The 24,572-nt window shown below is 44.5% G+C and overlaps 1 protein-coding gene across 1 annotated transcript in view; it reads right to left on the reverse strand.

The window, feature by feature from the left end:
- The window catches only part of LOC149869046 (uncharacterized), a 72,416-nt gene that overhangs the window by 20,239 nt on the left and 27,605 nt on the right, over nt 1-24,572 (reverse strand). The window contains exons 3-5 of the mRNA XM_090037688.1: nt 3,634-3,755; nt 2,853-2,881; nt 1,919-2,082 (exon numbers count right to left, since the gene is read on the reverse strand). Of these exons, the coding sequence (XP_089893814.1) occupies nt 2,021-2,082; nt 2,853-2,881; nt 3,634-3,755 (213 nt within the window). The 3' untranslated portion in view covers nt 1,919-2,020. The remainder of the gene's footprint in view (nt 1-1,918; nt 2,083-2,852; nt 2,882-3,633; nt 3,756-24,572) is intronic.

Here is a 24,572-nt window from a genome sequence, read left to right on the forward strand (position 1 = left end):
CTAGTTCACCCAGAATCCCTCTGTCACCCTCTCTCTCAGCTGGTAACATAAGATTAGTGCCACTCTGACCTCCATGAGGTGGAGCCAGACCAAGTTGCCCTGTACCTCATTTTAATATTCATTTCTGGAGGATCCCAGGACTTATGACAAGAAAGCCCACCCCACTCATGACTAGAACCTGCTGTTCTAACTAGCACAAGGATCCTTTGTTGAGGCGGGGTTTGGATGTTATCTAGAATATACACATACTGAGCAGTGCTGAACTGTTAGGTCTCCAAAGGTTTAAATGCTGTTGACTGTGCTGGGGCCCAGTCCAATGGTAAAGCATGACCCTTTGGGGTTTGGACTAATGTCATGCTTAGTTTGTATAATATGTAAGTAGGTAAAACAAGCACTAGTTAAAAGTGTGTTTATGGAATTCCTATGCTAAAACTTGCAGCAGTTTCCAAAACAGGTAAACTGCATCCATTCTGGATTACCTAAGTCTTGGGTACCTGTAATTTGCCAATGTGCAAAATACTACAGGTATGATTATTTCAAGGTCAGTGGGCACATCTATACAGTCAAACTTATTGCTCCATGATTTATTTCTTCTGGGATGCTCCCACACACTTCTGCACATGTGCCTGGACTACAGCACACTGAGCCTGCCTGAAGCAGCCCCGGGCCACTGTGACCCAGCTCAATGTGCTGTGGAGGGGCTGGCTAGGACACAAGTGTTCTTCAGTACAGGGCTAGTTGGCAGGCAGCTTTGGCACTGAAACACCCTTGTTTCCCAGCCAGTCAGTCAGCATTTACACATGCATTGCTGTGAATAAAAATACTCTGTAGCAAGGTAGTAGTTTTGTATTTATAAATACTATCCTGCTGTGGAATTTATTAGTTTTGTGAGCCCTAATAAGAGCCCACATGTAGATGCTGAGATGTTACTGTGCAGTTAATTAGTCAACTGCACTGTAAACATCTCATGTAGATGTGCCCGGTGTTTTCAAATTTGTTCCTCACTTGCATGTGCTCTGAGAAAGCAGGGTCTGACAATAAGGTGCAGAGGAGGGGCTCCAGGGGGAAGAAGTTGTGGAGACAGAGGGCAAGGGAGTCATTTGACCCTTACAGATTTATTTTTCCTGCTGTAGCAGTTGGAGGGGGACAAATTCAAGGCAAACCTCCAATAATTAGATTCTATACCTGGAAAATTATAACAAATTAATACATTTTCCATACATAAAAACCAATTATTGGAGGGTCATCTTACTATATTCAGGGTAGTTTTATATTCAGTAAATATGATACTTCCAGCAGGAAAAAACAGCCTGTGATATATGTATATCATATAACAGCGGGGCATGGTGATAGAGTGACCAAGGCATTTTGCTATGGATTCTGGAGGTGTGAGATCAAGCTCTGATTTTTACTCATGCCAAAGGCTGTCCCCAGTTGACTCAGTTATATATGGGCCTCTATTTGTTTGAGCTGGGGAATTAGCTGAACATACTGGCTACAATACTTCTCTGTATACTGTTGGCTATAGAAACAGGTGACCAAGGGGGTGTAACTACACAAGACCAAAAGAGTGTAAAACCCAACAGGACCTTTGACTTCATTTAATATGTCACACTTCTTTTAAATGAGTGAAATAATTAATGTTCAATAATATGCATTGCTCTAAATCACTTAATCCATGAGATGCTATGTCTTTTTGTAGCCAGTAGTTCTGATTTGTGTGACTACTTTGATATAAATGTAGAACAGCTCCACAGAAGTGAGTTAGAATTACTTTGGATTTACATCACTGCCATTAGGTTCTAAATCTTGCTGACCTGCAGAGTTTAATGAAGAAGTAATTTTGTACTGGGAATGTTAAATGAGATTTTTAGGAGTAAGAGAAAAAAACTCAAATTAAATATATTATTTCACTTACATTTTTGAACAGTAGATTAAAGTGACTCAAAATGGAGCCTGGCCAGGATACATTGGTTGATAATTCTTGACTTGTGGTGTCTTAGGATGATTATCACCAGTATTATGAATTGAATTCTCTTTCCAGTCCCATGCTCATCTCCATCTCACCCTCCAGTGCCTGATCTGAAATGAACAATACTGTTCAAAAGGGTCTTTTTTTTATTTTCCAAAAACCAAACCTGAATTTTTAGAAGTAGCAGATTTTCTTATTTGCTTTGTTTCCCTATCCCCTTGATACAATACCAAGCATATTATACTGAACTTGGATTAAATCTTTTAGTATTTATTTATATTTCCTTTTAATTATAACTGCACACTGTAAGAGTTAAATGCTTCGAAGGATGAGAAGCCTCTGAATATTATATTCTTACATACTTCCAAAGAGATGTTAGATCAGTGCTGACACACTGTGATTTCCCATTATACTAATCTATTGTGACTTCCTAAAATATATTTTACATTTCATGAATCTTAGCCAATTATTCTTTTCACTTTATATAGATTTCATTTTCACTTTCCTGTGGTAACCAGGATCTTTCTTGCAGACACAAATTATTGAATAAACTTTAATTACATCTCTCCAAGAAGACTAGTTATATAACCATGGCTCAAGAAGAGGCTCCTCTTTCATCCTACAAAGGTTTTCTGAGGGTTTGATGAAGCTTTTGTGAGTACAAAGGCAGGAGAAGAAAGAAAGAGTGTGCCAACACATCACGCACGCGCGCGTGCACACACACACACACACACGCGCGCAAAAAATGATTTTAAAATTTGTTCCTTTCTTTACATTGAAGTGTTATTCACATGGCATTACATTTCCAGTAAGTTAATTTAAAGTCTACAGACTAGTTTAAGATGTTCAAAAAAACTCAGGTATTTCTGTTAGGACTTACATAGTTGATTCAGGATTAGCTTCTTGATCCTAGAAAATCAGAGAAGGAAAAGAAGTAAAAATTTTTACTGTATATACTAGATTCCCTATACAATCTCCATATCATAACTGAAATACAGTTGGAAGGATCCATCTTGGCAGATTAGAAGATCATCTGGTTCTTTTGAACTGCGTTCAACACACTAGAAGGAGTATTGTTTTTCAAGAGTATTTTTTCCTTCCCTGTGCATTCTTTTATATATATATCTTACCAGTACAGCCAAATAAAATGTTCTTTAATATTACTCTTTGACAAGAAAAATCAAAAGGCAAAATAGTAAAAAGACTCTTTGATGTATTATTTATAATGCAGGAGAGAATGTGAAGTTAAAATCCATTACTTACTGAACAGGACTAAACTTTGACAGACTGCCCTCTTCAGTTATGCTCAGGTGACAAGTTTAAAACAACAGATGGTAAAACAAAGAGCACTGCAAAGAGTTTCAGTACTCTAATCTCCAATCTAAATGCCAATAGGCATCATTAACATGCACTGAAGAAATGCCAGTTAGCAGTGTTTTGCAAACAGGTTTTCAAACATTGCAAGAAGATGGCCTAAGGCCATGGAGAAGCATTACATTTTCAGTGTAATGTGCCCTATTAGCATTGCAAAAAGAAAATGTCCGCCCATTCAATTAGCTTGTTGTAGGGAAAAAACATGGATTACAACTTTTCAGTTGTGCAAAGATTTCTAGCACCACGTGTAACACTTGTTCAATTATGTATCGTGCTACAGAATGTACCTTAGTTTTCCAGCATCCAAGATGGCTTTGGTCCTCACTTCTTTCTCCCTTCCCTGTGTGGGTGTGGTTTCCAAGGCCAGCGAATCAACACTTTCCTCTGCATTTGCTATTCTTGGGAACCTCTGGAGATGGAGAACACTTGCAAAGCATGGTGGGATATCAGCACCCCCCACCCACCCTCTTGTTGTGGAGAAGTAGCAGTATGTACTGTCACTGTGCTTTGCAGCACTCCAGATGACTGAGCACTGAATTTCACGCTGCTTCAAAAAGGGTAAGGGTCCTTATCCTAAGGCACAAGTACCATATTTTTAAATAATAGCAGTATCACAAAATGGAACAATAAGTTCAGGATTTGTTAGCCAGGCAACTGAGGCATCTGTTGAGCATTCCAAGAACAGAAGCAGGGATTTTAGACTATTTCTGTATTATCAACTTTCATTTTGAGAATAACAAAAGCAGTGAAGCATCCCTTGAATGTTTTTTTTCCCCCTTTTTGTTTTGCTGTGTTTCTGTCTTTTCTTTCCTTCTTTTTAGTAGGGTGAGTGGACAAAACAGACACTATAAGCATTTTAGGGGAAATATCCATTAACTGCAACTGGGATGGATGCACAGGATTCATCACAAGGTGAACAAAAATAGGTCTGAGAAATAATTTTTTGAATCGTTATACAGTAGAGTTTTCTCAAAATGGAGAGAAAAGGAGAAGGAGTTACCTATAGCTTAATGCATGGTTAGAAAAAAACACTCAACTACTAAATTAATTGATGTTATTCTCAATAGAATAGGGATAAAAACGAACCCTTGCCTGTCTTACTATTAGTCATATACCTTATGAGCATTTTCTGCTGTTATATATTAATAATGAATGCTTCTATGTGTTTGCATGCCCTTTCCCCCTGTCATAACTTGCACTGTTTTAAAAAGTGTTGGCATGTTTCCTTCTCCTTTTATCTGAAATCAAATTTAGCTGGTTTATGTTACAGCAATAATATAACAGATTGTACTTTTCTACATGATGGTCTGCATGACAAATACTCCATCACAATAGTCAGCATCATACTTATCACACTTGCCAGTTCGTGGAAAGTTGCTGGCAGTTTTAGTAGGGAGGGCACAGTGACTGAACTATCATGATGGATATGTATGCCTTGGAAAAAAAAGTCAATGGGCCAAATATCATAAAAGAACAGGGCAGATTTCAGACAAGTTCTTCTCCTATTTAGGTACCTAAACAAAAGAGAGATTATTCAGGAGCCTTTGGCTGCTGTAGTTCTTATTGATAACTACTAAATGCTCAATCCTGTTGGCAATGTCTGGATCTTTCTGAAAAACTAGCCATTTAATTAGACCCCAATCTTACAAATTCTTTGATGCAATCATGGGTAAAATAATTTGCAGGTTTAGGATCCTTGGGACCTGCATGGAGGCTAACCTCCATTAAATTAGTCCCACCAACAGAATTACTTGTGCATAAACTTACTAACGTCTGTAAGCATTTGCAAAATCAGTATGTTAGTTCAGAGTTGTTAATATTGCTATAACTCTTCAGTGGGTAAATAAAGGAGTTTAATCTCCAGAGCTATCATGTTCATGGGCAGTAATTTTTCTAAAATTATTTTTAAAGAAGACAAAAGCAAGGTGACTTTAATCAGAAGTATCTCATAAACACGTGACAACTCATTTTTATAGGCTGCCTGACTGCTTGCATATAATACAGCACATTTAAAAAATCTTTTTTCTGTCTCAATCAGCCTAACAGGAAAAATGGGTATATGGTCAAAACTAAATGAAAGCAAAATGTTGCCACTTGAAGTGTGTTTTCCTATATACACTAAAGAAAATGAAATCACAGCTGAAATACTTGATTTTATTTGGTTGTTTTTTGTCTTCTTACAAATTACTGTAATTTGAATTCCAGTTAAAAGCTAAAATACAGTCTTTTACTTGAATGAATTTTCTAACACCACATAATGCACATGATAAAACTGATGAGTTATTATTTTAGTTTAATTAGAAAAGAATATTAACGTGGGGCTCTTACTTCTCAAAGGGATCTGTCTTCCCTCTCATGCATACATATACAATATTCAAGTAGGTTATGAGAAGCAAATTGTGGTCTATTGCTCCTATCTATTGCTCTTTAAATCCAAGGATTTAAAATGCTACATAGATACATTTTGGGTTTTTTATGTATGTGAAGGTGGACGATGGCGATATATGTGTGTGTGATCAGTGGGTATATAATTTAATAAATACTAGTATATTTATATTTATTTTATAATAGAATATAATATTATAGCTATTACCAGTTTCTCCCCTCTGTCCCATCTCAATCAATAAAGCCAGCCAAGAGAAACCTCCTGTGAATACTACTAGAGTGCTAACTTTGCTTGGTGAAAACATGTGGGAAGTCTTTCTCAGTACTTACTCCTTAGTTTGGAGCCCACTGGAGCCTAGGCCTGGACATCTTCCAGAAGTGTTGTAAGACATTCTGATTCAGGCAGATATTTAACAAACAACATATCACTGTGATATGCCCTGACCCCAGATGTAGTTGGTCAGGCATGCCTTTATAAGACATTCTCAGGGTGTTCTCAAATCTTCAGGGATGCCCTTAAGCTCCAAACCCCTCTCAGCCATCTACTACTTGATGACTGAAAACATACTGAGATGCTCCAAAAGTCACCTCCCTGACCTGTGGTGCCTAAGCTTTACCTGCCTCATATAGGTCTTGCCATTTCTTAGCAGTAGGGATTTTGCCAGACAGAACAATCATATCATTTAGGCTAGATATTAGGAGGCACTACTTCACGTTCAGGGCAGCTAGGGTCTGGAACCAATTTCCAAGAGAAGTGGTGCTGGCCCCTACCCTGGGGGTCTTTAAGAGGAGGTTAGATGAGCACTTTGCTGGGGTTGTTTGACCCCAGTACTCTTTCCTGCCATGGCAGGGGGTCGGACTTGATGATCTGCTCAGGTCCCTTCCGACCCTAGAAACTATGAAACTATATCCTTGTCTAGTCAGGCGCTCATGAATGATATATACCCCCGGCCTCAGAAGGGGACTACTTTTGTGATAGTGATTAATTATGTGTCTGGGACCACAATTATTAGTAACAATGTGTGTATAATAAAAGATAACAAAAAGATTTATTATGCAAACAAGAGCAAACATGAGATATCAGTAACCATGTAGTGAGCTACAGACAGTAACATAAGAAAAACATCAGAACAATAACCTTATATTACCTGGCATCATAAACCTAAGAATGCAGCTTCTACTCAGCCCACTAGCCAAGGGCCTAAAGCGTTCCTCTATGCCCAGTAAAAACTGAAGACAGACCTTTGTTCTTAAGAAAGAGTTTTTGGTATGGTTTCTTATCTGCCCAATTACATTCATTATTCATGACTTCCTACTCACCAAGCATGTGTGTTTACCAGACTAGAAAGCTCTAATTTTGGCCAGAAGAATATTTACAACCATTCAGAGATATCTAAAAGATGCTGTCTTTCACTTAATTTCCCCACTATGAGAAATGTCCTTCCCTGAATAGCGTGCCTAACCAGGTGTTATTTTTATGGGTCTCCTCTTTTAAAATGAAAATTTGTGATCATCTGGAAGGGCCTTGTTCATATGCCTCAGACCACGCCCACAAGGGTCTATTTGATGAGTAAACAAACTGATGTCAGATGGTAATTCTCAGTGCTTACTTTTCTCAAGTGTGAGTAGATGAAGAATGCTTAAGTTAATCATTGCTCCCTAAACAGCTTTGGACAAAATATAAAGATGCGTCAATATTATATTTAAATCAAATACTACAATGCATGAGACATAACAATGATACCTACATGCTACATGTAGAGACTACACATGCAATATCAGTAAAACAGAGTCAAGCAAACATGCCTGAGAGCATAGGAGACTTGTAACTATTGATAGTGGGATGGTGGGGGGGCACAATTTAAAGGTTCTAGTAAAAAATGGGAAATGGAGGCATGGACCCCCTTTAGATCTCTCTCTCAGCAGTGCCAGATCCCATCTGAAGCAACAGCCGGGACAGAATGAGACACTGCTACCTTGCTGCACTCTGCTGCTGGTGCTCAGGCAGCCCTGGCTGTGGGGGGAGTTGTAACAGGCTTTGCCGGCTCACACTGGACTGCTTTCTGCTGCCACTCATCCAGACTCTGTCCACAGGGGGAGCTGGAGCAACAGTGGCACAGCCACCTTTCACAGACTCACTAGACATGCTCCCTGGACCCCCAGAAATTTGGGGGGGCACTTGCCCCTGCATGCTCCCTCCAATGTGTCATCTATGCCTGATGGGGCTGGCATCCCACAGGACACTGGCAGATCTCTCAAAGTCCCTCCCCTGTCATTATAGAAGCAGTATTTTCTTCCCAGTGTGTTTGTGGTGAAGTCTCTCAGCACTGGAAACGGGAGATATATTTTTGTACCAGTTGGGCCTCCTCCCTCTGTACCCTGTTCTTTCTGTAGGAAATGGATCCTCAAGAGGTGCTTGAGTCCTGGAAGGGTATAACAAGCTTTGGCAGGGCTACGAGGTCGGGGATACAACTCAGTGTGATAATCTAGCTCAAGTAATATCTCTCTGATACAGCAACCTAACACCTATAGATATTATAGCCATTGTAATCGCTAATGACTCAGAGCTCACCATCTGAGGACCTGCCTGAGTGATTTTTCTGCTTACAAAACACTGCTTGAGTACAGCCTTGCTGCCCATTGCCCTCAGTTTCTGTCTTTGTTTCCTCTGCTTACAGACTGGGGGGGGTGTGGCAGGGCACTGTTTGTTTCTGCCACTTTAAGGGCCTGAAGACATCAGCCGGCAGGGGCCTGATTAGGGCAATCATTTTGAATTCAGGGCTGCCCATATAAACAGTGCATGTTGCTGCTGGAAAGCCAGGCAACAACATCGCCTGGCTGCAGGGATACTGGTATCATCTGGAGGTAAGGGAGGAGCTGATGGGAGTGGGTGGCCTGGTGGGGCTCTCAGTGGCGCGGGAGCCCCAGGAAATGCCAGGCCAGTTACCACCCTGGTGAAGGGCAGGTCAGGGTGCCTTAACTCCAGTGCCCACAACTGGGTGTGTTACCCCCTTGTGGGGTCTGGCAGGTGGACCCCAGTGAGACAGTGGGGCCATAGACTCAAACCTGTCTTGACATCCCCTGATTAGTCCATGCTGGGGCCAGGACCAGAAAGGTCAAAGGGGCCCACCATGAGGAATGCCCAGCACTGAAGGTCTGGGGTTCTGACTGGCCTGGAGGTGGACCAGAACCAGTAGAGCCAAAGGTCCTGGGGGAAAACACCCGTAAGCGGGAAGCAGCTCAGGGAACTATGCAGTCTGGAATGAATGCAGCATAGGCTGCGTGAATGGAGGGATCCAGGTGTGGTTCAAATAGGAGGATTCTGGGGCCCAGTGTGGGGCCAGTGATATTGACAACAGCTGGATGCCATCTGCGAGGCTTGGGCTGCAGTGTAGGGGAGGAACGGAGCCAGAGATAGTGCCCCTTGGCATGGGAGCAAGAAATGGGCAGCTTCCCACTTAATTAACATCAATTAATTAATTAACAATGTCCTGGGGAGCTAGGATGGGACTTACTGGCACCGGCAGAGAAGCCCGCGTGGCGCGTCTGCCTGTTGTTTATACCGACGCGGCCGGAAGATGACATCATCACGAGCAGGCAGCCAGCAGGGATAAAAGCAGCCGCGGAAGGAAGGAAAGGGGGTGCGGAGGAACCGGGACCGGGTCCCGCAGTAGGAGGGGCAGAAAGCCCCAGAGCGAGACAGGTGCCAAATTCCCCAGTAAGAGGGGCAGAAAGCCCCAGAGCGGGACAGGTGGCAGATGCTCCAATAAAAGGGACAGAGAGCCCCAAAGTGGAGCAGACAGCAGCTTCCCCAGTAAAAAGGGCAGAGAGCCCCAGAGAAGAGCAGCAACCCGCTCAGCCAGAGGAGAGAACAGCAACAACAGCCGGCTGCAGGGTGTCGAGTGAGCAGAGGCAGACAAGGAGGCCGGAGACAGACCACGAGGATAGAGAAGCCAGCAGAACGTTCGATGAGGGATCTTTGGGTTCCGGACCTGGAGCCTGCGAGACCCACAGGTCGAGTGCTAGGGTGGTGGGGACGGGACACAACCCTGCCAGAGGGGGCCAGGACCCGGAAGAGCCCTGAGAGGGTGTAGTCAGGCGGAGGTCGCCGCCAACCGGCCGTGGTCAGAAACCTATAGGGGTACTAGGGGGATTGAGTGGCAGATATTGCCCAAGGGGAACCAGGGAGGTCCGAATAGGAGCCCGAGCTGGTAAGGGGCTGTGGGGCCGGGCTTTGAGTTGTTTATAGGTTTTGTTTCCCAGTCAAAAGGGTACCCCAGCAGGAACAGCTGAGATGGCACATTCAGGGAGATAGGATCAAGGATATGTTAGTGGGGCCCAACCTGTGCTGCGACCCAGTACTGGGTCAAACAGGACATAGGGAGGAGAAGACGGGGCAGGCAGGTCCCCGAGTAATCCTACGAGGGCAGGTCAGGCCAAGGGGAGCTACCAGCCCATCAACAAGAGATCAGACCTACAAAAGAGGCAGAGCACTAGAGGTGGCGTAAGGCTGGGGTGCAGAGGTGGCAGAGCCCCGCAACATGACCGCTGAGGGATCCCGGGCCGTGGAGCACCCACGAGCCAACCTTAACTGAACTTAACACCAAGTCGTGGCGGGTGAGAACTAAGGCGGGGACTGGACGTTAAGAGATCTACTCCAAACCTGTAGCGATCCAGTGTGATCAGCGGCATCCCCCTTACCGAAGGTGAACCACCTACGGGGAGGGCCCTAGCCTGGCGGTCACAAACAACAAGGCATGGTGGGCGAGCAGATGGGCAGTTAGCTCAGAAACAGGTGGGTAGGCCACAGGAAAATCGGCTCCAAGAAGCCTCCCCCCCATTACAGGAGAAAAGGAGAAGGATCTTTCTAGCTCTGAGCCCCACACCTTCCCATTCTGAAGCCTCTGTGAGCTTCCTGCAAACTGTGCTACCACCAACGTGTCCAGATGCAGCAGCTGGTGGTGATGAGCTGACAGGGACCAGGTTAGTATGTGTTCCCTCAGGGAATAGAGGGGAGAATGTGTGTGCGAGTGTGGGGGGATAGTTTTTCTGGGAAAGGACAGGACTGCATGGGATCTTGAGTGTTTGACTGCTTCTGCTGTGAGACACAGAATTGAATCAAAGCCACAGACTCTTCAGTGGGATCAGGAACTAGATTGGTCAAGTGCCTACTGAAAACTCTTCTGGGATCTTGTAGCAGGGGCTGGGAAATGGCCCTGTTAGCCCACTGCATGAGGGTCCAGGCAAAGCCAGGCAAAATCATTCCCAGCATGGTTTGGATGAATGGTGCCATCCTGACTCACTGGCAGCAAACCACAAACAAGAAACTTACCCAGCCAGGGCCAGGAACACCATGCCACCCAGCATGCTGGGGGAAGCTGCCGAGAGCTGTGGGACTCACCCAGCAGAGACCAAGTGAGCGGCACTGTCCCAGTGCTCTGAGGGAACTGCAGGAGAAGGAACCTGCCCAGCAGGGGCTGGAAAGACCAGACTGCTGGGGAAATGTCGGGCAAGGGGGACTCACCAGTCAGAGTCCTGAATGAATGGCGCTACCCCAGGGCACTGAAAGGAGCTCTGGGGAAAGGAGTGGGGGATGCACACCTGACCCAGGGAGCACATGCCCTGAGGGCCTGGCTGATTGGGCAAGGGAAATGGCCAGGAAGTTTAAAGGGCGAATGCCGAGGATGTCTCAGCATTCAGTGTGGAAGGAGGAGGGGACACTGCAGCAAGATCAGGAGAAGGACCCTGCCATAGCCAGGAACCAGTCAGCTGAACCCTTAAGAGATGCCAGACAGATTGCAACCCCGAGAGAGGAGCCAACCCAATCAACTATTCAGATAAGTGAAACCAGATGGCAGGGTGCCTACAGGTGGCCCTACTGAATAGGGAGACAGGTACACTGGGAAAAGAGTGCCCCAGGGAACAACAGCTAAACCCTCAGCAAAGAGGACAAGAGTGGATATTGGAGGCAGAGAACCTCAGAGGGCCCCAAGGACCCAGATAAAGGAAAGATTTGTCCAGAGAAATTGAATAAAAAGAGCTCACAAGCTCAGAGCTGCTATGGACAGTAAAGCTGGAGCTCAGCACAGACTAAATTTTCTTTTGTTGTGTTATTCAGCAATCCCAGGCTAGGGAAATATAGCAGGGGGAAGCCAGATCTGAAAATGAAGCTAGAGAGTCAACATCTGATAGCCAGTGAGGCATCGAACGTGATCCTTGGGATTGGCAGGCAGAAACCCCATCTTCCCAGATCCCAGAGAGAAGGAAGTTACCAGAAGCTGGCGAAACACTCAAAGGGGAACAACCCATCTGGAGGATACAGCCATCTGCCATTTGCAAAGCCCACAGCCAAGCTGGGCTGCAAATGAACCAAGAACTGGTGACACATACTCAGTGCCAACAGGAAGAGGTGACTCATCACCCAAGAAGAAAGGGGCAGGGTGTAGGGATGGTGGAGCCCTGTGGAAGACTGACCTCTTCTGTACAATCACCTGAGATACCATCTATACTCCCAAAGAATAACTTGACCTCAAAGATGTGGCAGGCGAGAAGGAAGGAAGATGTGGTGGAGGTCCCTACAATTCCAGTGGGACAAAGAGCAGCAGGTAAGCCTGCCTACTCTCAGACCTCAACCTGGGAATTAACTTCACGTTAGCAATGGCCAGCTGCATGAGCTTTCTCATGCAGGAATCCTTTCTCAAAAGTGTCTGTCTCCATGGAGGAGGGAAAGAGGGTTGGATAAAACCTTTCTGGTCTCTGAAGTAATACAATACCAATGGTTCCTATCACTGTGTTCTCACATGTTCCTGATTTGTGTTTCCTGTCTGTCACCCATCCTCATGGTGTGATGCAGCATGACACACACAAATCCAAATGCCTGTCTTTACTTAGTCTTTTCCTTCTGATTAAAAACACCCCCTTTGACTATATTTTTAATGGGGAACAGAAGGAGATGCAGAGTTTGGGGGTCATGTGCATACATCAGAAGTCCTTGGACTTTCCTTGTAATTAAGGTCCATCCAGGGAGCAACTGGCAGCAGGTTGCAGAGGAGGTCAGGAGGTCTATAACGCTTGCCGGAGTTTGGAGGGGGAGGCCTGCAGTTCTCACTGCAGTGGACAGGGAGATAGGATAGAGCAGGTAAGTGTTGTTCCAACTTTCAAGAGAAAGATTGGTTGTTAGCTCTTCTCAGCAACAAATGGCCTTGAGGAGATACTGTGATAGTGTGACTAGGCCAGCTTTATTTTCACAGCAGTTGACTGATGTGATGCTAAATGCCTAAGGCCCTGTGCTAGGCACCTCAGGTCTGCTCTGGAGGAGAGGGAAGGTTTGATATGGTCAATGTTGGACCATATAAGACATGTTTAAGTCAAACTAAACAACATGTATGCTTGGACATCTAGAGGTTTTTATCACAGTAAGCTTAATTTTATTGATCTAAATATAATGTTTGTATGCACTTCTTGTGAAGGAAGTGAAAACATAACAAATGATTCTTCAATCATATAAATAAAAATAGAAATAGGAGGTGAGCAATTACAAGAGAGAGTAGAGTAAGGATATACTGTGTTTGAACCAAGTAGTGAATAAATACTCTACTACAATATTCAGTAAGGATGAAGATCTAATTGTGGATGCTCATAGGGTATCAAATAGCAATGAGGATGTAAGAGCTTACCTCAGATTGCAGAGCTCAGATGGATTACTATGAAAACTTCAAAAGGCTTAGAAGTGGCAAGAAGGAAGTGATGAACAATCTCCATCTAAGCACACTGAGAGAACTGACACATAAAATAGCAAGTCCTTTAGCACACATCTCCAATGAATCTGGCAACTTGAAAAATAGCAGAAATAGTGCCTATTTGCTTAAAAAAAGGAATACAAATGATCAAGGCAATTCTAGGTCTTAGAATAGAAACTGAAGGACAGAAACAATAATCAAGGATATGATGGTAAACAGAAAATGGGACAAAAACCAGCATGGCTTTATCTAAGGAAAAACATGTCTGATCAATCTAATATCCTTCTGTGACAGGTTAGCATGATTTCTTGGACAACAGGTAACCTAGTCTGTTTAGATTTAAGCAAAACATTTGATTCTGTGCCTTGCAGAAAATTATTTGACAAACTGGAAAATAAAGACCAATGTGTCTTTTCCAAAAACTTTTAGTGAGACATCGGCTTCTGAGGACATAAAACCTTCCTAAATAGTACTTCATCAAGTTACTTACAAGTATGAGTGTAGAAATGCCTTAATAGCTTTGGAATTTTGATCTAAGAGTCTAAGTAACATCTCACTTGTGAATCTTAAATGCTGGAGAAACATGCACAAACACAAAAAATTAAACTGGTCCAAATGCTTCAGTATGGGAGCCTATAGTTTGGCTCATGTTAAGGCACCAAAATAAATGGCCTGATTTTCAGAGGCCTGAAACCCTGCAGTTCCTACTGAAGTCAATACAAGCAGTGAGTCGCATCTTACAGTTAGTTGTGGTCAAGGAGGAAGAAAAATAAATTGCTATAACCCTCCATGAACACACAGTATGTCTATATTGTAAATAATCTTGTATTGCTGGTTGAGAAGCATATATCCAATACAGTACAGAACTTTTATTAATGCAGTGCCTATGGCATTATTTTGGCTTGTTCCCAAAACCAGCGAACAGGATTGTCTGAACCCTGTATATTTTATATAGCACCTCTGAAAGCTTTGCTATTTGAAGTGATTTGAGTGAGGAAGCAGCTACAAATCTCTTTTCCCAGCATCCCCCAAATAGTGCAATTCCATTTATTCTTTAAAAGGGATTGCCATGGAAAGCCAAGAAATATTGAAGTTTTAGTTAACTTACAAATTCTGATTCTTGAGTCCTGACTGCCAGATGATGTAATTTGTTTTGTTCTTGCCTTCAGGTAGGAGAGAGAGACAGAGAGAGTGTGTGTGTGATGACTGAGTTGGCACGATGCTTAAGTGCTCTGCATTTGAGCACCCTCATGCCCCAGCCAACCTGTCCACAGCACATTGAGCCTGGTTGGAGCAGCCCCAGGTTGGCAGGCTGACCTGCTGGGCCACCTGCCTGCCAGGGCTGCTGCAAACTGTGCACCCAGGAGTTTCCTGGGAGCAATAAACTGTGGAGCAATAAGCAAAAGCTCCTCAATTTATTGCTGCCCCACCAGAATGGCATATGTAGACATGAATGCCACATACCCGTGGAGGTGGGGGGGGCGGGCACGGCGAGCTTCTGCAGGCATCAGTGGTGTTGTTAGCAGCAGGAGCCTGGTGGTGGTGAGTGGTGATCTCCCACAGGCTGCCACAGTGCTGTCAGCAGTGCAGGGGAAGCAGGGAATAGTGAGTGCTGACCAGCAGTCAGCAACCACACACAGATGCCACCAGCATCGTTGGTAGTGACTAGTGGTGATCAGGGACCACCCACAGATGCTGCCAGGAGTATTGGCAGTGGGGGGGGGAGGGGTGGCGAGTGGTAACTGTCCACAGGCACCACTGGCAGTGTCAGTGGCACCACGCTCAGGGGGAGCACATGTACCCGTGTGCACCCCCTTTGCATTGCTAATACATGTAGATGTGCCCATTATGCATGATATTAATCCAGAGCCAAAAGGCTCATAATTTACCACTGTGCTTGGCTCTAGCAGAGTCAACAACATTTCAAATCATGGTGGCCCAACAGCTCAGTACTGCTTAGTGGCAGCATCTACTAGAGTGGCTAACTGCACAGTTGTTACTGTACAGTTATTTAGTACTTGCTTAAGCAGTACTAAATGACTGTGCGGTAACTGGAATTATATTGTATTATAAAAATATAATAAAATATATTTAACTATTTTTAATTTTACAACCTACGTAATATTGTTTAACCTATATTTTTGTATATATTCTAAATGAAAGTCAGGAGATGTAATGCAGTGAATGCCAAAGGGACAGAGCTATGAAGTTAAATATGATTTAGTTATTTTTTAATCTTTTACTTGAAAGATTTTAGTTTTCTATGTTATTTCTGCTCACAACTTTTTAATGGAGATCCTTTGCTTTGGGACAAAGTAAAACTTACTGCGAAATTTCAAGCAGAGAGCGTGAGGTAATTTTTTTCTAATGAAGAGTGAGATAAAATCCTTAAATAAAACATAATATGGTAATATTGAATAAAAATGAAAAAAAAATCTCCCCTTTTGAGATATCTAACTGTCTTCAAATTACCCTAAGGAAGAAGGGCAATATGAACAAAAATGTCGTTTCCTGTGCATGGAAATGGGGTCTACCAGCTGTCTCGGAAAGAAACACAACGTGTCCAAGTTTTTACACTCTGATGAAAAAAGGTAAGGTACAGGCCTCTGCCCTATCTTCTGGAAATATAGGAGAGAATAAAATAGGCTGGACCTGGAAAACAATCTCTTAGATGGTTCACTGCATTTGCCCATCTTTTTCAATTCCAAGGTTGGAGCTAAGTTGCCTTTACATCAAAAGTAGAGCTAGCAAGTAGGCTGCAGATGGAAGTAACAATTTTCACCTGATCTGGCCACAGAAAGTAGCTTATAGACATGACCAAACACAAGGGCATGGCTGCAAACTGCTTTAAAAGGGTTGATTGGACAAGAATCTGAACCTTCATTGCATAAGGTGTAAGATGAAGATGTTTCAAAACAGAGCATCTTCAGTAATTCCTGTCTGCATTGCCTCGCAGCCTGTCATTGTTTTCAAAATGGGAAGGAGAAAAGGGAGCATAGGGAGCTCGGTCTGGCAGTTTTTTCAGCCCCTGCTGGAGGGTAGGGTAGGTGTAATACAGGCCCCCTGAAGTGGGGAGGCTCCAATTCACCCACCCCACCCTCCAGCACCAGCTGGGGAACCCCTTGAATGAGCTACTTCTCCTCCCTTTCCCTCTTCCCATTCTGAAACAGAGACAGGCTGGGAGAGAGGAGGGGCCATTGCTATGGAAAACTTGCTGCAGGCTCTCAGCCAGTGGATAGATTTCCCTCCCCCTGGGATCAACAGTGAACTTCAGTTTGGTCTGGGGATTAACTCAGAACACTTCCTGCAAACCATTCTCAGTGACAGCAGGGAGCTGCACTTCCCAAGCATAAACGAGAAACATCAGTTACATGGGAAAAAAGCATCTATTTAAGGACAGGAACTGAGTGCTCAAGGTTACGGATGATCCTGTCAAAGATTCACAGAAGTCTGAGAGGCATTCCAGCTCCCAAGCTGCAACTCGAACAAAACTTGAATTCTTGGAGGTTCACCCCCTGTCACTATCAATGTTAGCAATGCTAGAATCATGTAATTATAACCAAACCAGTAAATGAGCACTCCAGTTGATCTGCCATGATGAAAAGGCAAATAGTGAGGAAAGTGTATTAATATCATTAAGCAGAAAAATCATCTGTGTTTGGACCTGATAAGGCAGAAACAGATCTTTAAATTCCTTTGATATGTCCTGAGCACCAAAAAAATGCAGCAAGAAAACTGTGATGATTTTTTATTTAATTTCTCATAGAACACAGAGTTATTATTTAGTTTCTCATGGTGATTAATTTGGATCACTACTGGCCTAGATGAACACTAACCAGCAACCTGAAATCAAAGGATCCTGCATATCTTTGCCAGTCTTGGAGTCAGTGTGGTCTCCATAACTGGAGGAAAAAGGAAAGGTTTCCAAGACACAAACCACATGAGCACTATAAATGAGAACCACTATGAGAACCAACATGTTGATTTGCAAATAGAAATTATCTGGAATTCAGTACAATCTTCAGAGAATAGGTATCATGTATTCTTGGTTTAGAAAAAGGCAGTAAGTAAATGCATAGTCATATCTAAAACTATCAAACTCAGGTATAAAGTTTACTGCAGTGAAATAATTTGGAAATATTGTTCTGAAGTCTTTGTGAATGTCACATCTGGAGGAAAAAGCATTTTTTACCACTGCTACAACTTGGACATTCAGAAGTAATCAAGGGTCCAAAAGAACACAAGTTTTGTGAATACTTTCAGCCCATGGTTTCAGCTTTGACACTATTTTCATAATAACATTTCATGACAGCGGATGTTCAGATATTGTTTCTGTAACAGGTGAAATCATTCATAAGGGATGGGCTCTGGAGCATGTGCCTGAAAACCCCTAGTTTTCATACACCATCACTTGGCTTTCCCGATGGGAGTTTGAGGAAAATTGCCACTACGCGTATCTACACATGAATTTAAGCTGGCTTGAATTTGCTGCACAGTAAGCAGGAATAGGTCTGCATCTACACATGCAAGTGATAAAGCACATTAACACTGTGTGTGGTCTAACTTGGGACTAAAGTTAGTAACACACAGTGTTATGGCTCAGTAAGGTGTCTACATGTGCATTATTGCTCAGTAACTATTTGGACATACATCTGATACCTGCATGATGCAGGTATTACATTTATGCTCAAGTTGAAGTAAGTCACCATATTTACTGTGCAGTACGGGCATGCACGTGTAGATGTGTGCCCTTACTGTGCAGCAATTTTGGTTCTGTGAAGTAAATGTGCACATGTAGACATGCCCACTGAGTTATAAATTTGATCTTTTTTAATTTGGTACATTTTTATTTCAGTTACCTATTCTGTAGGTTCAGCCTACTATCTGAAAATACATGTGTAAGCTTCCTAGCTGAAAACTTATTTTCATTTCTAAGAATTCTGCAATTAGATCTTAGCTTCTGCCTGATCTAAAAAGTAGATTAGAATCCATCTTGTTTTTCCATAGCTGCATGGACTCTGTCATACTAAAAGGAACAAAATAGCTATGTGCAATTTTATGTTTTTTGTGAAAATATAGACAGAGCAATCTGATAAAAGACGGGGTAGTGTTTAAGTGCTATTGTATAACCATGATTGTCCAGGAAATATATGAGACAAGACTTTTTGTGGGTGTTACCTTTTATTGTACCAGTTATGGGGTTGGGATAGTTTTAGGCTTAACAAAGGATGCCCTTTCTACATAATCACTTTTTTATTGCATTAAATGTGACTGTCATAGCAACAGCACCATAAAAAGAGATAGTGGAGTATATTCAGGAGGTGGACCTCTACAATGGGAAAATCATAACAAGGTGGGTTTATTAGTAGTAGTATTTATTTTTGTCCAAATGGGCTATTGATAACAACCTTGGTTCAGGAACATTTCCTAGTAAATTAATAACCAGCTGGAGTAAATGGCCTGTAGAAAAGCCTTGGGCCATCAACTCTCCCAAATGGTCATTAATCCTTAGGAAGTGTCATGGGCTTTGATCATTATTGCTTAATTAGTGTACTGATATGATGTGCAAGTGCTGAATTATATTGGCTCTCAAAAAAGAAGAATGTAATCAGCCTTTTCAGCTTGCTTTAGCATTGGAGAAAAGTAATCTATTTTTTGTCAGTGAGATGCAGTTTTGTTTTATTCAGCTACACTAGGCAACAACAACAACAAACTAATAAATAATAGAAAGATTTTCATGTATTGTATATTTCAAATATTTGTGAGCTGTTGGCTGTACATGAAGGGCAATGATTAGAGCTGAATTATCAGAGAATAATAATTACACACTGATATCCAAAATCCTGCTGTAGATGTGAGTACAATACATCACTCAGATTCTACAGTGATGTGAGGCATAACAATCTGGAGGTTTTAAATTGTAACTTGTAACTGCATAATAGACGAAGAAATGCTTGAAGATAGCCCAGAGCTGGCTGGACACAAGGTATTGTGCAGTGTCCTTGCTTTCAGAAGCTAATTTGTTTTAATCACAGACAATAATATTTACTATTAAATATATATATATATTTAATAATATTTTACTTGTTGCTTTGACCCTTACCTAGTAGTGTGACTATGAATGGCAAGGGTTGTTACATGTGTGTTTGCTCAGGTCCAGTCTGTCTACTGTCATGATTAAACCTATTACAGAAAAAACAATGTTTAGAGATTTTAAAACTCACTAGGGAGTAACTTGTACAACTGTTAATGAGATTCAGGTGAGATCCTTTAGTGGGTATTGAAAAGTGCATCTGTAAGCTAGATTTGACTCATAGGTTTATGACCTATTATCAGTTTCCTGACCTACCCAGCTGTCTACTACAAATCTATAACTAAATCCTTATTTTTATGATGCAGAAAAAATATAGCTTTTTGGCCTTTGTTTTAATGTTAGTTGGCTGTCTACTATATGTTTAGATAGTCTCTAAAAATTTCAGCTAAACAGCTGGACCACATTTTGAACAGTTTTCTATCAATATGTAGAAATTCATGTGACATTTTACTTGCATATAAAATGTATCATAATCAGTTTTAACTAAGAGCTTCTTTTTCATAAAATGTCAAGTACATTCCTTAGAATAATTTCTCAGCCTTAACTCATTTCCTTCATAACCATTTCAGAGTTTCTGCCAGTATATTTGTGGATTAACTTAATTTTTGTTGTATGTATAGAATTCATGATGGGCAGTGAAATTTATGGTCTTCTTCCACCTATTCCTCCTCCTCCTCCTCCTGACACATTTTGGGAAAATGTTAAAAAAAAAACCCCAAAAAACCCCAAATAAAAAACCCTAAAACCAATACAATACGGAAACATCCTTCATACCTAGGGTGTACTGTAGGTAGGAAAAAATATAACAGCCACAATGTTCAACAGGCATAGGAGAAAGAAAAGAAACTTCTTAAATACTTTAAATTTTATGATTATTTGATTTTCTTCTGAGTTTTGCACTGTGGCCTCTAATGTGGATCCTTGATCTATTAAATACTGTAGCAAATGCATTTTTGCATCTTCAGTGTAAAACATTAGGTAAGAATTTTATGGGTGCGTCTACATGTGTGATTTTATGTGTGTTAGCCCTTGTCCAACCTTGAAATTTCCCCCCCAGGGGTGCAGATACTATTCCTTATGGCAGCAGGGCCAGCATCCGCTCTCTGCAGCTGCTGACCCCCAGCTCTTTCTCTTTGCAGGCACTGTGGTGAAGCACCTCTGCCATGTGGTTGCTACTCCTTGGCCATGCCCCTGTCCAGGGTGGTGCTGGCAGCTGTCCAGAGCCAGCAAAACAAGGAAAACTGTGGCAGGGCCCAGAGAGCTGGCACAGGGACTATGTCTATCATTTCCTCCCTGTTTAGCCCCATCACTGTCTGTGTGCACCCACCTGTCCTCAACACTGGGGCCTCCAACTGGACCCAGGAGGAGGTGCGCGACTTTGTGGTGCTCTGGGATAGGGTCACCATGCTGAGGCAGTTTGGGCACTCAGGAGCCAGGAGCAGCGGGGAGAGGAGGGATCCAGGCACATGTGTGTCCCGCATGCATGTGTGCCCCCTTACCAGACCTGAGGTGGATGCAGCAGCAACGAAGCCAGCAGTGGGGACAGCATCAGTTGATCCCCCTAAGGTAAGTGGGCAGATGGACCGGATGCAGCTGAGCCGGATCCGGAGGGGGAAGCTCCCTGGATCCCTCTTAGCTGAGCTGGTAGGGAGCCGTGTCACGTGAACAGAGCATGCAAACAGGGGGAGGGCTGGAGGGACTGCCCCCCCCAAGCTAGGGAGCACCCCCGGGGCTGAGCCTTGGGGAGCAGGCTCTGGAGGCACCAGACCCCCCCCAGCAGGGGAGCGTAGGGGGCGGGATACTGGCAGGGACTTCTGGGAAGATCAGAGCACCTGATTGGCTGTTGGGGCAGTGTTGGGAAATTCAAACCGCGGCCTTTAAAAGCCGCAGTTTGGCGTAGCCCCCGGCACTCAGGAGCCAGGAGCAGTGGGGAGAGGAGGGATCCAGGCACACGTGTGTCCCGCACGCACGTGTGCCCCCTTACCAGACCTGAGGTGGAGGTGGACACAGTAGCAGTGGAGCCAGCAGCAGAGGCAGCAGCAGCTAATCCCCCTAAGGTAAGTGGGCAGAGGAACCAGACGCAGCTGAGCTGGATCTGGACGGGAAGCCCCCTGGATCCCTCTTAGCTGAGCCGGTAGGGAGCCGCGCCGTGCAAACAGAGCGTGCCATTGTTTGCCTCGGCGTTCACGTTGGCGGGTGAGCAGGAAGGGCCAGGAGGAAGACTCCTGCTAGGGCAGGGTGAAGGCACTGCACTAAGCTAAAACCTAGCAGAAACTCCTACGATGGTGTTGATGCGGAGTGCTGCCAGGGCCCCTGCCTGGGGGTGCAGCCTATCTGGGGCTTGTCTGAGGCCTCCACCCAGTCAGAGCCCATGGGGAAGCTGGCATTACCCCACCCCTGGCCTGTGGGGGTTGCCCGGAAGGGGCAGGGATTGGGGACCCCCACACCTGTTCTGCAGGTGCCCGCCTTAGGGCCCTGGAGGTGCAGGTGAGGGAGCTCCAGGAGGAATCAGGCTTAGGGGAATCAGGGAGGTGGAGGATGAAATAGATGGCTATTTCCTTTCCCTGCAGGGCCACACACCCAAGGAAGCAACACCTTGGGAGGTGCCTTCCACTTCAGAGTGGCAGACGGTCACCTCCAGAACCAGGGCTGCTCGCAACACATCAGTACCAGTTCCTCCAGTTCAGCTGGAGAACAGATATGAGGCCCTGGCAACACTGGAGAAGGAGAGAGAGGAGGAAACCAGAGAGGAGGCAACTCCACACTCTCCACACTCCCAACAGGCTGAAGGAGTTAAGCAGTCCCAGAGGAGAAAGTGTCGAGTGATCGTCATAGGCGACTCCATCCTGAGAGGTACAGAGGGCCCCATCTGTTGCTAGGACCCCTCGACATGCGAGGTCTACTGCCTACCCGGAGCAAAGATTCATGACATGATGGGGATGATCCAGGCTGTGATTCAGCCCACCGATTACTATCCCATGGTCCTAATCCATGTGGGTACTAATGATGAGGCCAGGAGAAGCCCTGATCACCTGATGGCAGACTACCATGCTCTGGGGGGAGTACTGAAGGAGATACGTGTACAGGTGGTATTCTCTTCTGTTCTACCAGTGAGTGGACGTGGAAGATGGCATGAAACGTGCATCGCAGAAACCAACTGGCAGCTTCAGGAATGGTGTCTTGAGGTGGGTTTTGGCTTCCTTGACAACGACCTGCACATCACGACGAGAGACATGCTTGGGTGAGATGGGCTCCACCTTTCCCCTAAAGGTAAGCATGTATTCTCTTCTAGGTTCCTCTGGCGGGCTTTAAACTTGGCTTATCGGGGGAAGGGGAAGATGAGGGCGGAGGAAGCCTTGGACCGCTAAACTAAGCAGCACTCACAAGTATAGCCCAGCCTAGACCGACGAGTGGAACATATACACAGGTAAGCAACAGGGACCAGGGCAATGCTGTGATTAGGGGGCCAGTGCATACATCCACAGGAAGCCTCAAATACCTCTACACAAACACTCGTAGTATGGGAAATAGGCAGGAAGAACTTACCCTCCTGCTAGTTGACACCAACCCAGACATATTGGGGCTCACTGAAATGTGGCGGGACCCAACACATGACTGGGCAGTGAATATCAAGGGCTGTAGGCTGTACAGGAGGGACAGGACAGGGATGAAAGGCGGGGGTGTGGCGCTCTACTTTAAGGAGGAATACACATCCTCACCAGGTAGCACAGAGTCAGAGGAGGGGCACACGGAAGTGCTCTGGAGTAGAATACAAGGCAGTCGAGGGGAAAGAGACTTAACGGTGGGGGTCTACTACAGCTCTTCAAGGGGAAGAGCTAAAGCAGGAATTCTTAAGTCAGCTCACAGAGGTAGTTAGCACAGAGGTAGTTAGGTCAAAGGACATGGTCATCATGGGTGACCTGAACTTTCCAGACATCTACTGGGAAGAGCAGTCAGCCAGGTCTGACCGCTCACATAGGTTCCTAGCCGAAATTCAGGACCTCCATCTAACCCAGGAGATGCACAGCCCCACCAGGGGAGACGCCTTGTTGGACCTGGTGCTGGCCACAGGTGATGACCTGGTCAGGGAGGTGCTAGTACAAGGGAGGCTAGGGGACATTGATCTTGAAATGATCCGGTTTGCTATTCAGAGAAAGGTGGGGAGGGTAACTAGCACAGCGCAAATGCTTGACTTTAGGAAAGCCAACTTTGATGTGCTCAGGGCAGTAGTCAGGGAGGCACTCGGAGCCCAGGGTGTAGCTAGTATGGGGGTCCAGGAAAGGTGGTCCTTTCTCAAGGAGGCTATCCTTGGGGTGCAGCAGGACGCAATTCCTCTGCGCAGGAAGGCGGGAAAAGGGTCCAAGAAACCTTCATGGCTGAGCACGGATATCCAGGCTGGCCTGAGGGCAAAGAAAAAAGCATACTGGCAGTGGAAGCATGGGGCAGGGACAAGGGAGGAGTACATCTCCCTGACCCGAGCTTTTAGGGATTTGGTAAGGAAGATTAAAGCAGCGCTGGAACTTAGATTAGCTTCTGGGATTAAGGATAACAAAAAGTCCTTTTTCAAGTATATAGGTAGCAAGAAGAAGTCTCGGGGTACATTGGACCCCTACGGGGCAGGGCAGGGCAGTTGGTGACAGACACGCAAGAGAAGGCAGAACTTTTCAACAAGTTCTTTGCCTCCGTGTTTCTGTCTGCTGACAATGCAGTGCTCTTGAGTGATAGCGTAGAGATGCCCAGGAAGGATGCGAGTCTCCCGACTGTTAGTTCAGACCTAGTTAAGGATTACCTGGAGGGATTAGATGTGTCCAAGTCAGTGGGCCCGGATGACCTTCATCCGCGGGTGCTGAGGGAATTGGCTGGTGTCATCGCGGAGCCATTGGCATGGCTGTTCGAGGACTCCTGGTGCTCGAGCCAAGTCCCTGAGGACTGGAAAAGGACCAATGTGGTCCCTATTTTCAAGAAGGGGAGAAAGGAAGAGCCTGGCAACTACAGGCCAGTCAGCCTC

This window comes from Crocodylus siamensis, chromosome 3 (assembly GCF_052110815.1).
Source record: "Crocodylus siamensis isolate JL-2025a chromosome 3, ASM5211081v1, whole genome shotgun sequence".
Lineage (NCBI taxonomy): Eukaryota > Metazoa > Chordata > Crocodylia > Crocodylidae > Crocodylus > Crocodylus siamensis.